The 16,260-nt window shown below is 45.3% G+C and overlaps 1 protein-coding gene across 1 annotated transcript in view; it reads right to left on the bottom strand.

The window, feature by feature from the left end:
- Window positions 1-16,260, bottom strand: part of NXN (nucleoredoxin) — a 457,847-nt gene that overhangs the window by 110,092 nt on the left and 331,495 nt on the right. Inside the window, exon 5 of the mRNA XM_086955000.1 lies at window positions 11,789-11,895. Within this exon, the coding sequence (XP_086811126.1) occupies window positions 11,789-11,895 (107 nt within the window). The remainder of the gene's footprint in view (window positions 1-11,788; window positions 11,896-16,260) is intronic.

Consider the following 16,260-nt stretch of genomic DNA (forward strand, 5'->3'; position numbering starts at 1 on the left):
CATTGTTGACAGGCTGTGACTCTGCTAATATGGGGGAATCAATAAGTGCTACTCCTGTAACAGCACCATAAGTGCCACTGCCAATGGTTATGTCTCTGGAACCCGCAGCAGCTATTGCTCCCATTGCGCCATCATCAACAATACCGGATTCAGGAGTTAATGTGGTCTCAACCAGATCCAAAAAAACCACATGGGTGGGTTTGACAAGGCCGACTATAGTAGCTAACGCCGAACCGTTGGCCAAAAGGAGTAGGGGAGGTGCCTTGCAAAAGTGTAAACAGAAGCCAAAGTCAAAATCAAAGCATCAGCCCCTCAAACTGCAAACCTCTGATTTAGTGGCTGAGGAAGCCGCACAAGGTCCAACATTGCAGCCTATGCCTAACAAGAGCATATATACTCCACCGGTCCCGGATTGTGATTCCGAACAGTGGAAAAGGCTTGAGACGCTAGTTACAGTACTATTAAGCCCCTTACTAAAATGATTGTCAATTGAGGAGAAATTGTCACAAATTGAAAGGTTAAATACATTACCTCCAAATACTACGAAATGTTGTTGTGCACGTGTAGACCCTGTAGTAGCTGAAGATTCTGATATCCGCGGTAAGTGGCACCTTGAGGGAACAACCCATTATAGCGGGTTCTAGTCCAGGTGCAGGTGTAAACAAGGGGAAACAGGGTGGGAACGTAAACCCAAAACCCAATCCACTGGCAAATCCAACAGCTAATACAACAGTAGAGGGTTGAAGTACCCGACTACCACCGCAAGTGGGGCAGAGGAGGGCCAATGCTACGCATAGTGGGGGAGTTTCATGGCGATCCCACGATGCGCATCATCCGTTAATCCTCCCTGAGGCATCATCACCGCTTGTATTGATATTATGAAATGTCCTTGCATTGAGAGAGGATCAGACAGAATCAACTGCTCAATTGCTGAATAAGTCTTTGCATTAGATGACCCATCAAGTAAATACAGGAGACATTCAGGGGACTCGCTCGCTAGCAAACTGATGATGGCTAGGAGAGTAGAGTGGTTGGGACCAGGTCAAAACACACTGGCGGGATATTGCGTGGTCTTAAACTTTAATAACCGCTTTATTTCTTGTAGATCGCCTGGGCTGGACTACAGGGGGTGGCACCCAAATTAGAGCACTGCCTTATGCATTCTTTTTTAAACCACCATATGTATTGAATCCAGAAGTTGGCGGAATGGGTGCACACGTGAGGGGTAGTGCCGCAAAGCATGACTCATTGGGTAATTCTGGATACATGGGAGTAACAATAGAGAATAGGTTTGCTCCCCTTAGCGGCTTAGACCAGTGTGATTGACTAATTCTCCCTGAACACCCTATTCCCGAGAGTAATAAAGGGATAGTCGTGCCCCATATTGTAAAATCGAACAAGGAAGAAAGGAATGATCAACTCTGTGAGCAGACTGGTGCTATAGAAATGACGAAACCAACTACACCTGCACTACTGAGCTGGTCTTTGCAGTAGCGGTCCTTTATACTCTCTTGGTCAGCGCCGGAACACTCCCTTGCTGGGGTAGCTGTAGCGCTATATAAATTGTTTAACATTACATAACATAACATATTATACTATATGTCCTGGAATATGGCAGGGCTACAGTCTAAGATAGAGTCAAGGGACTGACAGGAACTAATTGAGCAGAATGAGATTTGTGTATTGCAGGAGACGTGGTCTACCAAAATAATACATCGGTTAGGATACCTACATTTTTATAAACCAGAAATTCAAGGGCAAAAGGGCAGACCGTCAGGGGGTCTAACCATATGGGTAAAGCAGAATTTGCCCTTTAGTATATGTATGACCTCGATTGACAGGCCAAATATTATGGCCATCTGTCTAAAGGCTAATTCCAACACATGCATAATTGTTGTTAATGTTTTGCTTGGGGTCTTAGTGGCGGTAGACAGTAACACAGTTGACATCTTGGAGGACTATGTGGGGGGATTGACCGGTGTCCCAAATCTAATTATTGCAGGGGATTTTAATACTACCTTTGAACCCCTTGATAATTAAGATTTTAAATTGACCAAGGAGGAAGACATGTTATGGAGCGTTCCTATCCTAGAGCTGCCTCAATAAAACAGACGGAGGCAGTGCTTCAAATGAAAGCATTGTGCATGGAGAGGGGGCTTCGAGATGTAAATGGTCACTCACCCTCTGACAAACAGGGAGCAAACACATTTAATAATGGTGTAAGCTCAAGCCGAATCGACTATATACCTATCAACCTGTAATATTGGTACTTAGTTAATGATATGGAGATTCTGGAGAGAGCTGAAAGTGACCATAATCTCATTTTACTGAAGATGGAAACCATGGGTATAGCCCAACCATCAATCCCAGTCCAGCGATGTTCTACTAGAGAGGTTCAGTTATGCAATAACATGAGAAGGCTAAAATAGGCCAAGATAGTGAGTAATGAGCAAGCACTAATAGGTATAAGGACTGCAGTTTCAAAAACACTGGGAGAGCTACGAGCTATTACCACAAAGCCCGAGCTAAACAATAGAATTACGGTTCTGCATGATGAACTATTTTGTAATATTAGAACTTTTTTCCTAAAACAAGACAGAGACATGAATAAGCAGAAGAGCAAAGATGTCAACTGGTATAATAAGAGCTGTAGGGCAGCCTATAAATCATTGGCAGTTGCTATTAAACAAAACAATTGTGGTCTAGTTAAGCTTGCCAGGAAGAAGAATAAATCAGTAATGCACCAATCAAAAAAGGACTGGGATGAGCAGAAATGGGCGGACCTTAATGAGGCAAGCAAAGGGAGGAACCAGCAGTCCTTTCGGCAACAGGTAAAATGGGGGAGAAGGGGACAAGCACCCGTGCCCCACAACCATGTAGCACTAGAGGCGTGGGTCTGTCATTATGTATCACAATTTACCCTAGGGGCAGAGGGTGAGAACGATGATGTCCACACTGCACCGACCTGTGCCACTGTATTACAATTTGCAATGGCAGAAGTAGAAACAGCGCTGGGTTCGGTTGCCAGTGGTAAACCTCCTGGCCCTGATGGCGTACCGGCCAACCTGTTTCAAAATGATAGGGTACTCTGGCTAGAGTACATACTTATACTAGCAAAGACATTTCTAGTGGTGCACCGATTCCCGCTTCCTGGAAGGGTGCAGAGATTTTACTGATATATCGTTCCTGCCCAGGCAATTATCGACCAATAAGTCTCATAGATGCCATCCAAAAACTTATAGAAAGAATGGTACTCAATAGAATATTAGACTGGATTGATGATAAGGATACATTGTCTCCATTTCAGGCAGGATTTCGCACTAATGTAAGCACTGTAGATCAGGTTTTTAGGTTTGTTTTAATATATTGGCGTGCTATTGTGCTGGCTGGTGGTACTATTTATGCCGCCTTTGTGGTTCTAAAATCTGCTTTTGATTTGGAGTCTCGAAATAAACTCTGGAGGGTTTGTAAGGATCTAGGTATGCCTGCAGAATTACTATCTGTTGTGATACACCTGTACACAGAGAATTATGCACAAGTATGTCGGAGTACCAAGGGCAATGTGACCAACCAATTTCCCGTATCTAAAAGGGTTCGGCAGGGGTGCGTCTTGGCGCCAACATTATTTTCATTGTTTATTAACGGAGTTGTCGCTTATTTCTCTACGTTCCCGACTCATGCACCATCCCTTGCAGGTGTAAGAACACCTATACTTTTGTTCCCAGACAATACTCTCAGTATTTCTAAAACGCAGAGTGGTTTGCAGAGGGCTTTGAATAGGTTCGAGGTATTTTGTAGGGAACGTGAGCTGGAGATAAATGCAAGTAAAACCAAGTTTATGGTCCTCCACAAGCACCGGGCCATTAAAGAAAGGGTGTCGTTAAACGAAGTACACCTAGATCAAACAGATGTTTTTAATTATCTGGGGATTACAATAGGGAAAAAACTTAGTTGGAAGCCCCAGATAGAAACCATGGCCTTAAAGCACGGTCACCTCGCTGGTGCATTGTTGAAGGAACACAAGCGGTCATTGACCCAACCTATTTATCCACTACTCCAGATTTACAATACTAAGGTTATCACCTCTGTAACCTATGGTGCGGAGCTATGGGGTTTCGATGATCTGAGACCACTAGATTTGGCAGAACAAATTTGTGCAAGATGTAATTGGCTTACCATCAAGTACCCCTTTGCAGCCAGTCTTCTACGACCTAGGTTGCAGTAGACTGAATGAGGTCAGCAAATTTCGTCCAATCGCCTACTGGTGCAGATTATGGACTACCCCCGAGTTATTGAATTACACCTCCACCTTAAAAGATGTATGGGCGGCTGACACCTCATGTAAAATCAAGTGATTGTAAAATATCAAAACAACACTGACTGGTATGGGAGTTCAACATTTGTGGGATGACCCAGAGGGTCAACAATTCCCTTCAAAAAAAGAATTAAAAGCTATATATTGGTCTATGGTGGAGAGGAACAGTCTACTTACCTCAGAGTCCACTTCCCTGACAGGCAAATTCCTAGAGTTTAAACCCCGTCCTCTCTAGGAGCATTTTTGGGATACCATCACCAAACCTAGGGACAGACGCCTATATTTTCAATTTCGGGTAGGTTTGTTACCTGTAGAACAAGTTATTTACCTTCGGTAACGCTTTTTCTGGTAGATACAGTATCTGCCTGTAGATTCCTCACCTTGTGAATATCCCCTTGCGTCAGCAACATTTGGAAATTCTTTCGTAGCTTCGCGCCGACGTGGGCGAAGTCATAGAGGCACGCCATCGCGCGCGACTCACCGACACCATATTAGGCCCACGCCGGCGTGATGACATCAGTTCCGCCCTTTTTTCCGTGCCTTCGAGGCACACGGACGGACCGATGACAGTAGATATATATATATATATACAGTATACACAGTGCACAAATGTCAAGATAAAACACACACACAGTGTGAAGCCAATGCAGGAAAATATTTAAAATAAAACATTTCCTTTGATAATATATATATATATATACACACACATTACATTACAATTACTCCGGTATAGAAGAGTGAGTGAGGAATCCACAGGCAGATACTGTATCTACCAGAAAAAGCGTTACCAAAGGTTAAGTAACTTGTTCTTCTGATAGATACATCTGCCAGTGGATTCCTCACCTTGTGAATAGATTCCCACAGCGGTCCCCACTCCCGGAGGAGGGTGTCCACTCCGCTATACCAAGAAATCTTGGAGGACAGAGCGCGCAAAGTGGCCGTCCCTCCTCACTTCGGAATCCAAGCAGTAATGCTTTGCGAAAGTGTGGAGGGAGGCCCAAATGTCCTCTACAAATGTCCTCTACAAATGTCCTCTACAGGCACACCACTAGAAAGAGCAGATGTTGCAGACTTAGATCTAGTGGAGTGAGCCCTTATACCCTTTGGAGGTTCCTTACCCGCCAGGGAGTAGCAGATCTTGATGCATAAAATTATCCATCTTGATAGCATGCGCTTGTGCACAGCCTTCCCCTTCCTGCAGCAGGCAAATCCATCAAACAGCTGGTCATCCGACCTGAACTCTCTCGTCATGTCCAGGTAAAAGCTCACCGCCCTCTTAGGGTCTAGGCAGTGAAGTCTCTCCTCCTTGGAAGGGTGAGGGGGAGGATAAAGGTGGAAAGGAGTTACCACCTTCAGCAGAAAAGAAACCCTGGTCCTGAGAACCATTCGATCAGCATGAATAGATAAAATGGGGGCTTTGAACTAAGAGCTTGAAGCTCACTTACCCTCCTTGCCGAGGTAATTGCTATCAGAAAAACAGTCTTGAAAGACAAAAGCCTCAAGGAACACTTGTGTAACGGCTCGAAAGGCGAACCCATCAGGAAAGTAAGTACAAGGTTCAAGTCCCACTGAGGCACAATAAAAGGAGTTGGAGGAAATTTATTGGTAAGGCCCTTGATGAACCGTAAAACGATAGGTGAATTAAACAAAGAGGGCTGGTCCGGCAAACAAAGGAAAGCCGATAAGGCCGACAAATAACCCTTAATAGTTGCTATCGCAAAACCCTGCTGGGCCAAGGAAAGAGCAAATTGAAGAATATTGGACAAACAAGCCCTTAAAGGGTCAATGGACCTCTCCCCACACCAAGCAACGAACTTAGACCATCTATAGGAATAAATGGACTTAGTGGACTTAGTGGAGTCACGCCTGGCTGACAAAATGACACCCAAAAGGAACTCAGGTTGCCCCGTTCAATCTCCAGGCATGAAGGTGTAAGGTCTGGAGGTGGGGTTGTAGAACCTGCCCCTCCATCTGGGAGAGGAGATCTGCCCTGTGAGGGAGACGGAGCGGCGAGTATGAGGAGAGATGGAGAAGATCTGTGTACCACACCCTTATTGGCCAATCCGGGGCGATCAATATAATTTGGGCCCTGTCTTGGCGAACCTTCCTCAGAACCCAAGGAATCAAGGGTATGGTAGGAAACGCGTAAAGGAGTTGAGAGTGCCAACTCAACTGAAACGTGTCCCCCAAGGCTCCCTGCATCGGAAACTGGAGGCTGCAGAATGACGGGCAGTGAGCATTCTTGTGAGTGGCCAACAGATCCACCAGAGGCGTTCCCAAAGTCCGAAAGACCTGACGAACTACCTCTGGATAGAGCCTCCACTCGTGGTCGGTGGAGAACTGCCAACAGAGTGTCTGCACAAACGTTCAGAACTCCGGCCAGATGATTTGCCATCAGACAAATCTGATGGTCCTGAACCCAGGACCAGAGACGCAGAGCCTCTCTGCAGAGACACTGCGACCCCACTCCTCCCTGCTTGTTGACATACCACATCGCGGTCGTGTTGTCTGTCAGGACTTGAACTGACCGACCGCGAAGGGAAGGGAGGAAGGCCTTGAATGCCTAACGTATCGCCCGCAACTCTAGAAGGTTGATGTGAAGCAACCTTTCCTCTGGAGACCAAAGACGTTTTATCTCCAGATCCCCCAGATGAGCACCCTAGAGGGGATTCATTCATTATCACCGTGACCACAGATGGAGGTAGATGAAAAGGCTTTCCTTGTGACAGATTGCCTTCAACACTCCGCCAATTCAGATCCGCTGCAGTTTCTCTGGAAATCCTCACTGACTCCCTGAGATCTCCGTTGTGTTGATACCACTGCCTGCGGAGGCACCACTGGAGTGCCCTCATGTGCCAGCGTGCATGGTTGACCAGCAGAATGCAAGAAGCCATCAGACCGAGCAAGCGAAGGACCTTCAGGACTGGAACAACCGCTCCATTGAAAAACAAAGGAATCATTTCCTGTATGTCGCGAATCCTTTGAGGAGGAGGGAATGCACGGCATACAGTAGTGTCCAGTACTGCACCTATGAACAGGTTGCGCTGGGAGGGCACCAGGTGAGATTTGGGTACATTTATCGAAAAACCCAACCTGCGCAACAACTGAGTTGTCTCCTGCAGGTGATGGAGCACCCTCTCCGGCGACTCTGCTTTAATCAGCATGTCGTCCAGATACGGGAATACAGGTATCCCGACCTCCTGAGATGTGCTGCCACCACTGCCATCACCTTGATGAAGACTCGAGGCGCAGTAGTAAGATCAAACGGAAGGACCGCAAACTGGTAGTGTTGCGACCCAACTGTGAAACGGAGATACTTTCTGTGCGACTTCAAGATGGGGATATGAAAATACGCATCCTGCAAATCAATTGACACCATCCAGTGTTCTTCCATCAGCGCCTGAAGAACCTGAGCAAGGGTGAGCATCTTGAACTTCTCCTGCTTAAGATACAAGTTCAAGATCCTGAGATCCAGGATTGTCCGAAGCCTGCCATCCTTCTTGGGGATCAGAAAATACCGGGAGTAGCATCCCTAACCCCTTTCCTGCTCCGGAACCACCTCTATCGCACCTTTTCAGAACAGCGCCAGGACTTCTTCCTGCAGGAGAAGCAGGTGGTCCTCCGAACAATAACCCTGGCAAGGAGGGTAATTTGGGGGAAACTCCTGAAAGGGAAGAGCATACCCATTCTCCACGAGATTGAGAACCCAAAGATCCGATGTAATCAATTCCCAATCTCGTAGGAAATGGGTAAGCCGGCCCCCCACTGGGCCCGCATGATCCGGAATGACGGATCTAGGGCTGCTTTGCTGCGTTGGCAGGGGGTTGGGAAGGGGAAGAGGAAGAGGAAGAAGAGAAGGAGGCGACTTGACGACCTCTGGGACGAGCTCTATGTCTGCCCCTGTACGCCTTGTAAAGTGTGTTTTGCTGCTGCTGCTGCTGAGTTGACTTGTAGGAACGAAAAGAAGATCTGCCAAACCCTCTAAAGCATTTCCCAAAGGTGCCCCTGGTCTGAAGGCCCAATGACTTAGCCGTCACCCCGCTGTCCTTAAAACGTTCTGAAGCAGCGTCTGCCTTTTTGCCAAACAAACCAGACCTGTCGAATGGTAGATCCATTAATGCAGACTGGACATCTGTTGAAAACTCAGACTATTTAATCCATGCAGCTCTCCTCGTAGCCACCGAAGAGCCCATGACTCTTGCCACAGAATCTGCTGTGTCCAAACCACTCTGGATCCCCTGCCTTGCTGCAGCCTGTGTGTCAGAGATTACCTCCTGGAAGTCTTTTCTATCATCCTCCGGTATCTTTGGCACCAACTGTTTTACAGTATCCATCAGGGCGTGGATATAACGCCCCATCAGGTAGGTCGCGTTTGTGGACTTCAACACCATGCTGGCGGAGGAGAAAACCTTTTTAGCAGCCTGCTCCTGTTTCCTCAACTCCTTTTCTGCAGGAACCTGTGGAAAAGCTCCAGTTGATCTCTTGGAACAGGCAGCCTGCACCACCAAACTCTCAGGCAGAGGGTGTGTGGACAAAAATTCCTGGGTCATTAGGAGCCACTCTATATCTCTTTGCAACGGCCCTAGATACTGCAGGAGCTGATAAAGGTTTCTTCAAAACTTGTAAAATTGGCTCTGCTAGGGCATCATTAAATGGCAGCATTGGCTTAATCACTGAAGATGGTGAATGAAGGACCTCTGTGAGAATATTTGACTTAAACTCAGCAGTAGGCAGAGTAATGTTCAGTAAGTCTGCCGCCTTCCTGATCACAACATGGTAGGAGCCACATCTTTAGAGGGTGCATCCGACACTGAGACTATATCCCACTCAGGAGACAGTTCCAGGCCACTAGCCACCCTCAGGTCATCAAATGGGTCCTCAGACTCCTGCAGCTCACCCTCTTCCATCTCTTCCTCACAAAACCTTTCTTCCTCCATAAGCCTCTGGTCTTCATGCCTCGACCTGTGCTTCACATACGATGCCGACGGATCCACGGTCGACTCCGTCGGAGCCGGTACCAGCGCCGTTCCCGACGTCAGACGACGTAGTTTCACACAAGGTCGTTCTGGGTTCGGCATCGGAGTTGATGGATTCGGCGTCGATGGATTCGGCGTCAATGGCTTCGGAGTCGATGGCCTCGCCGGCGTCGTAAAATGCCAATGCGGCGCTGGAGCCGGCATAAAGGGTGCAGGAGCATTGGTCTGGGGGAACACCCAGACTAAACGCGATCAGACCCGTGGGACCAGCAGGCGTCCCAGTGGGGTACATAGCCCTGGAGTATACTGGAGTATATCCCGAACATTGCGTTCAGGAACTGTGTCGGATCCTGACCTGGAGCCGGGAAGGCTGGGTACGAACCCCCGGGCTGCTCTTGAGGGCGCGGAGTCGATACAACGTCAACCTCCTCTTCGGGCTGGTGCACCGGAGTCGACGGACACTAGGGCAACGGAGCCTCTCCCTCACCAACCACCTCCTCCTCACCTTCATCCTCCCGATCTGAAGGATGGGATGGAACCGAAGATGGATTTGTTATTTGCCTCAGTGAACATGGCGAATTTGCATACGACACTTCACCCTCGGCGTCCTGCTCTTCCGAAGCCGAAGACACCACTACCTTCTCAACCAGCTTCACCTGTGACTTCGGCTTTGAACCAGAGTCCTTCCTCGAGTGATGCCGGGACTTATGGGTCCTCTTCTTATGTTCCTATTTTGAAGATCTCGAAGCATGGGCCGAGGACGAGTCCGAGCGCGACCTCGAACAAGACCTTGACCTCGAACGCAGAGTTCGCGACCTCAAACTTTTCTTCTCTTTTCTGCCTTTAAGTTTCGCCACGAGAAGCTTGGTTTCTCTCTCCCGGAGGGCCTTAGGTGTCATCTTCTTACAAGACTGGCAGTCTTCGACGTCATGGTCGGAGCTTAGACACCATACGCTTCAGAAAAGGGGGTGGTGATGGACAGAGTATCTGATGGTGCAGTGAGCTAAAAAACGGTGATGGATCAAGCCCTGATCTTTGGACTGGGTAAGAGTGGTCTGCTTAATTCAGACACTCTGTTCATCACCACCCCCTTTTCTGAATAGACACCATACGCAGCATTCATGTGGATCTGTAATGGACATGGTTTTGCCACATTTCCCACAAGCTTTAAACTCGGTCTTCTTTGAAGACATGTCGAGAGAGAAGACAATGAAGCACAATTATAACAAAGTAACAAGGTTACTGCAATAGATACGGACGATCCCTAGAAAACCGTTACCGTCGACGACGCGGAAAAAAGGGAACGGATGTCATCACGCCGGTGTGGGCCTAATATGGTGTCGGTGACATCAGCGGAGTCGCGCGCGATGCCGTGCCTCTATGACGTCGCCACGAAGCTACGAAAGAATTTCCGAATGTTGCTGACACAAGGTGATATTCACAAGGTGAGGAATCCACTGGCAGATGTATCTATTAGAAAATGCATTCACATGTAAATGGCATATAGAAAATGACAATGTGCAAGCTGTGTTTAAAGAACGAGGAGAGGTATCCACATATTTTATTTGTTTGCTTAGTGTATCGGGCACCACATAGAAAATGGTTGCAGCCACTAGGTAGAAATATGGGTGTTAGTAGTAGCACTATTGCTATGAGAATGAGAAAGTACTGTGTGTAATAGCAGTTGCCAAATTTCTAAGTTGGATGTGGCTAATTCGTGATAAAATTTCAAAGATGAATAAGCCCGTCAACAACAACGGTAGTATAGGAAAATAAAATATATAGGAATGGACAGGTTAATATTTTGTTACCTGCACCCAGTTGCATAGATGCTGGGCTGCTCTCTGTAACATGCTGGTGATCTCTTTTTTCCCTTTTATACATATCTCAACCTAATACACACTGCTGCATGAATTCATAAATATTTGCCATTTACTCTTCCCGAATAATTGTGCTTATTAATGTTTACACTTCCTTAGGTTTTAAATTAATAGTACGGACCCTCATTGGAAATTAGTTTTATGCTTTTTAACCAATATGAATTCTAGTATTTTTTAGTAGAACAATGCATGTTTTTATATATCCTATATCTCATTATGTTTGTCACCCCCAAATGGCTGGGTTGCGTGTTTTTTTTTGTGCAAAGGTCTTTTATGATCTTAAGTGATCGAAATAAAGATTATATGAATGAATGAATTAAAAGACTAAACGTAAATCAATCAGAAGCAATTAGAAGCCCCCCCCCCGAACGGCCAACATACCTCAAATTTTGTTGCACAAGTGTGAGAGGTCCATTAGGACTGCTCCCATTGGAAAGAGTTGAAGACCCAGTTCTATAAAGAACCCTACATCACAATGTGTTAACAGTCCACAGAACAGCTACTGCTCCTATCACTTGTTAACTTTTATTGTCTTTGACCCTGTACAGCGATCGGCTTAACTAGGTTTGAATTCTAGAAATAACACATACATAAACATTAATTCCTTATTTTCCTACCTTGTATTCCATAAAGACGGTTCAAGCGTGATCTTCTAGTTTCATCACTGTATGTAACAGCTAACCAGGGCATTTCACTGAAGTATTGCTTAAATGAGTCTTCAGATCTGTTAAATGCCAAAAGAAGCATAGAAAAACATTTAGAATCTTCACTTACTGCTCAAGAATGACCTTATCCACTTAACACTTTTTTCATGTGAGTCACTTTTCTCAATTCTATAGGTGCTTACTGAGCTTGCATACTAGCCAGCTTACAATTTACAGTGAGCTTAGCACCAGTCCAATGATTATCATTGGTTGGCTTTATTGTTACTCTCCTTTGCTTGCTGCTTATTTGATGGATTGCCTTTCTCTTGTGCTTGTCCCTCCATGGAGCATATCCTCTTTACATTACTTTTATTTGGCACACTTGTATCGTTTCACAGTTCACATTTAGGAAACTACTTTTTTCTTTTTCATTCAGCATTCCATGAGTGCATGTGTTTTCTAGCTATTTCCCTCTAGTGCTGCTTAACCACCTCCACTGTGTTGCTCCCCATCAATACCAGCTTGAGAACAGTACGAGAGATATTTTGCTGGTGTATGGGGTGAATAGCAAAATGAACAGCTTGTTTTGCTTTATCTTATGTATTCCACATACATCTCGCATGAAAGCCCAAGCTTTGTCACACAAAGGCTTATAGGTCATGGGGAAGGGTCATCTGTGGCACTCACTCAACTGGCCTCTTAGGCAGATTGTGTACTTAGCATGACACTATGTCTGGAGGCTACTGCAGAAAACCAAATTGCTCAATCTTGGGTGTAAGTAAATGAGGCCTTGGCAAGCATATCCCTTTACGTATGACTATCTTAATCTTTTTTTAAATTCTGTTCACAGTTTTCGGAGTGAAAAGTATCTGAAAATAAGTTTGCTGTTAATCTTGGTCCAATAATTTGATTTTTTTATTTTACTTTTCTTAAACAGTACTTTATAGCAAAAGTTGGCAAAGCCACTGCTCAGCACTCGCATTAGATAGGTGAGACCTATTGGCTTTGGAAATGTGAGTTACATACAACCCCTTATACAATCACTAAGCAGTTCTGAAGCAGAAAACAGATGACTGAAGGAAATAGAGTGCTACAAGGGAACACAGTAATGTACTTTTTATGCATATTGCTGACATTGTATTCGGGAATAGGCTCCATTATGGACGACAAGAAGTCTATTCTAAGTGAAAATGAATTGGGGTTTCTCTGAAGCTGCAGGGGTCACCTCAGCAACAGGCTTTAGCACAGCTAGTCACGGTTCCGAACCCTGGCAGTTGTACCACTTGACATTCTCTTTAAAATAAAACTATGGATTAGACTTCCCTTTCTGTCCATATTTCTTCCCAGAAACCTTACCTCTCACCTTTCTGTTTCTAATCTTGATAAAGAAATAACTTGCTAAATGTGGAGCTCAACTACATTGCAATGGTCAGAAAACGTTCACGGGTTGTTCATATTTTTTATTGAACGTTTAAACCAAATTAATAGTATGCTTTAATGCATTGCAAAACCTTCACATTACTTACTAGTAAAAATAGTTTTTTGTAGTAAAATGACTGCATGATTGTTAAAAATCTCATATAATTACAAACTGTAGTTATTGATGCACCATACACTTTACTACAAACTTACTTCATAGTATAGGTAAATGTGATTTAAAGAATAACAAATGTCTCTACACGTTTTAACATTTTGTTCAAGAAATATTTGTTTTAACCAGTAACAAAACTGGAGGGAATGGTGCTTGGCTACTGCTTATGTCATCAATTCCCTTTCTTGCCCTTTTGGTAGCTTATAATAATTTGACAGCCTCTCTGCCTGGCACATGCCATATGGATTACTGGGACTTATCGGAGTATTCACCCTTTTTAGTATAAGGGCATACAACATCCCTCTACCCCTTTGGCTCAGCTGGTTAGCCCTCATTATGAATATAACTTTTATGTTTCTCTCTCACCCATCATACCACCAGACACTGCTTCCCGTAACATAACCACACCTTGGTAGCCATCACGCACACCAAACCCTACATGGTGTAGCTTGGTATCCGTGTAGGTAAATGCTTCTACTGCAAATGTAGGGGTTGTAAGTACTATACAAATGCAACAATATAATTTTGTGAAGCACATATAGAAAAAACGCATATGCAACATCTCAGGTCTAGCTGTCCGAGGAAGACAAGAGTAGATTTACATCTTCACGTTGGGTGCATTACTGGTCTAGACTACCTGTTTAAATGTTCCCAAAAAAGTAAATGAAAAAATAGAGACCTTCCTAACAACAGATCCATTTTAACCCCTTCACTGCGGCGGCTATTGCGCCGCAGTGCTAAGGGGGGAGAGCGGCAGAGCGGCGGGCGCATGCTGGTGACGGAACCGCTCCGTCACCAGCGTCGGTTGCGCTGTGCTCATGACGGTACGATTCTGTCACGGCCCCGCCCGCTCAATAGAACGCGCCGCGAAGGCGCGGCGGAAGGGCCATGACATAACCGCTCCGTCATCAGCACAGCGCCACCGCAGCTGATGACGGAACGGTTCAGTCATCAGCAGGGGAGGGGTTAAACTTACCTTTGTTAGCACATTTTTGAGAGAGTGGTAACATGTCAACAACAGGATTTTGCAAGAACAACAGTCTCCATGGCTCACAATCAGAGGCCAGACAAAGGAGATGAGCTAAAACGATACAAGAAGAGTGCTACTATCCCATTTGGTTTATTGGCTACCTCTAATAGATAGGATTAAAAACAAACCTTCTGGAAATCCTAGTGAATTGGGGTGGGTATCACTGGAATAACTCAGCCATGGTGTTGCTTCCTAACCGAATTCAGCAAATTAAATGGGTTCCCAACATCATAATCACATCACAAAATCATGAATGGAGAGAACGGTTTGTGTTACCACCTTTAATACAGCCTCCAAAAGTATTCAAAAGATTGTTTTATGCCATTGGCGAATTTTGAATTCCAATGGTTTATCTTGGGAAAAGCCCATCTTTTATTTTATTTATTTATTTGTATTTCATTTCTAAAGCGCACTATCATCAAAACAGGCATCCTGGCGCTGGCATGCTCGTAACAGAGGGGGGGTGGAGGGGGGCGAGGGTCAGACTGGTGACAATCTATGACTTCGGGAATAGCCACATTTTTAAACTCCTCCTTTAAAACAGAGTCAAAGAATCAAAGACATCTTGGTGCATACAAGACCAAGAATGAACAACAGGATACCGATGGGCAGCGGAGAAGGAAACCGGACGGTGTTCCTTCCCCCAGTTACTGGTCACACAAGATGTGGAATATGTGATGTATGCCATTTAACAGAGAACACCAAAATGATAGATGTCAGATTAACTCACCCTTGGGAGCAAAGGAGACATATGAATTGTAATTCGTCCTTCGTTATATACATGTTGAACTGCCCATGTGATTTAATGTACCTAGAAATGACCACCAGAAAGGTCAAAACAAGAATCATGGGGCATAGATCCACATTCAGGTGCCAACGGAATGTTAGTAGACTGACAACCCACTTTGTAGAGAATAATCACTCCGCTGAGGATTTCTCTTGGACAAAAAAAACAACATCAATATGAGTGGGGGGAACCCAGAAAGAGCTCTGTTCATCAGAGAGCAACAATGGATTTATAGGGTACAGAGTTTTTCCAGGGGGCTGAATGATGACATCCCCTGGAATACTCTGAACAACTTCTGAAACTCTTTAGGGTGCTTTATGGAAACCGAAAATTAAGGTATCCCCCACATTTAGGAAAAGCTGAGTCAGAGTGGGTCCTTTCCTTTTGTAATGTATTGGAACCAGGAGATTGGATAGTTCTCTTCATTTTTAATGCCCTTGCCCCCCTAGAATCATCTGCGGTGTGCGGTTCACAGAAGTATTATCATCCCCCCTTCAACATTAACTTAAGTCATTATTAACATAGGAACCACTCCAGGTGTATATAGAAGCCCCTGACAGACAGTTTTCATAAGATTAATATACCACAGTTTCTATTCACTAATTTTATATATTGTCAGAGGAGTAAGGCGCTCCACGGGGTGTAAGGTATACTATCAGGAGCAATTTGTGGCCAAAATGGATGTAATAATTGTCTAAACTCGCGGAGGGGCAATGCTCTAGTGTTCCGAAATGTTTGGTTACACTGACGCTCCCCTTGTGGTGTCCCACGCTCTCTGGAGGCGTGGTTCACCTCTTCAAGAGAGCATTTTTGAAAATGGGGAAGTGCTCTACGTGGCGTGCTGGAGAGACGATATTGTCGGCCAACAGCTTACCTCGCAAGCAGTAAGTCAGTACGATGACGCCAGAGTGAGTAGATGAACCTGGGCAGAGGGGGTTGGATGCACGCGGTGGTGTTTCGGTGCCAGCTCCATTTACTTTATTTATCTCGGAGAGGCACTGTTACCTGATAACCGATAATGATTCTAAGGGGAGAGA

This window comes from Lissotriton vulgaris, chromosome 2_1 (assembly GCF_964263255.1).
Source record: "Lissotriton vulgaris chromosome 2_1, aLisVul1.2, whole genome shotgun sequence".
In the NCBI taxonomy this organism is placed as follows: Eukaryota; Metazoa; Chordata; class Amphibia; order Caudata; family Salamandridae; genus Lissotriton; species Lissotriton vulgaris.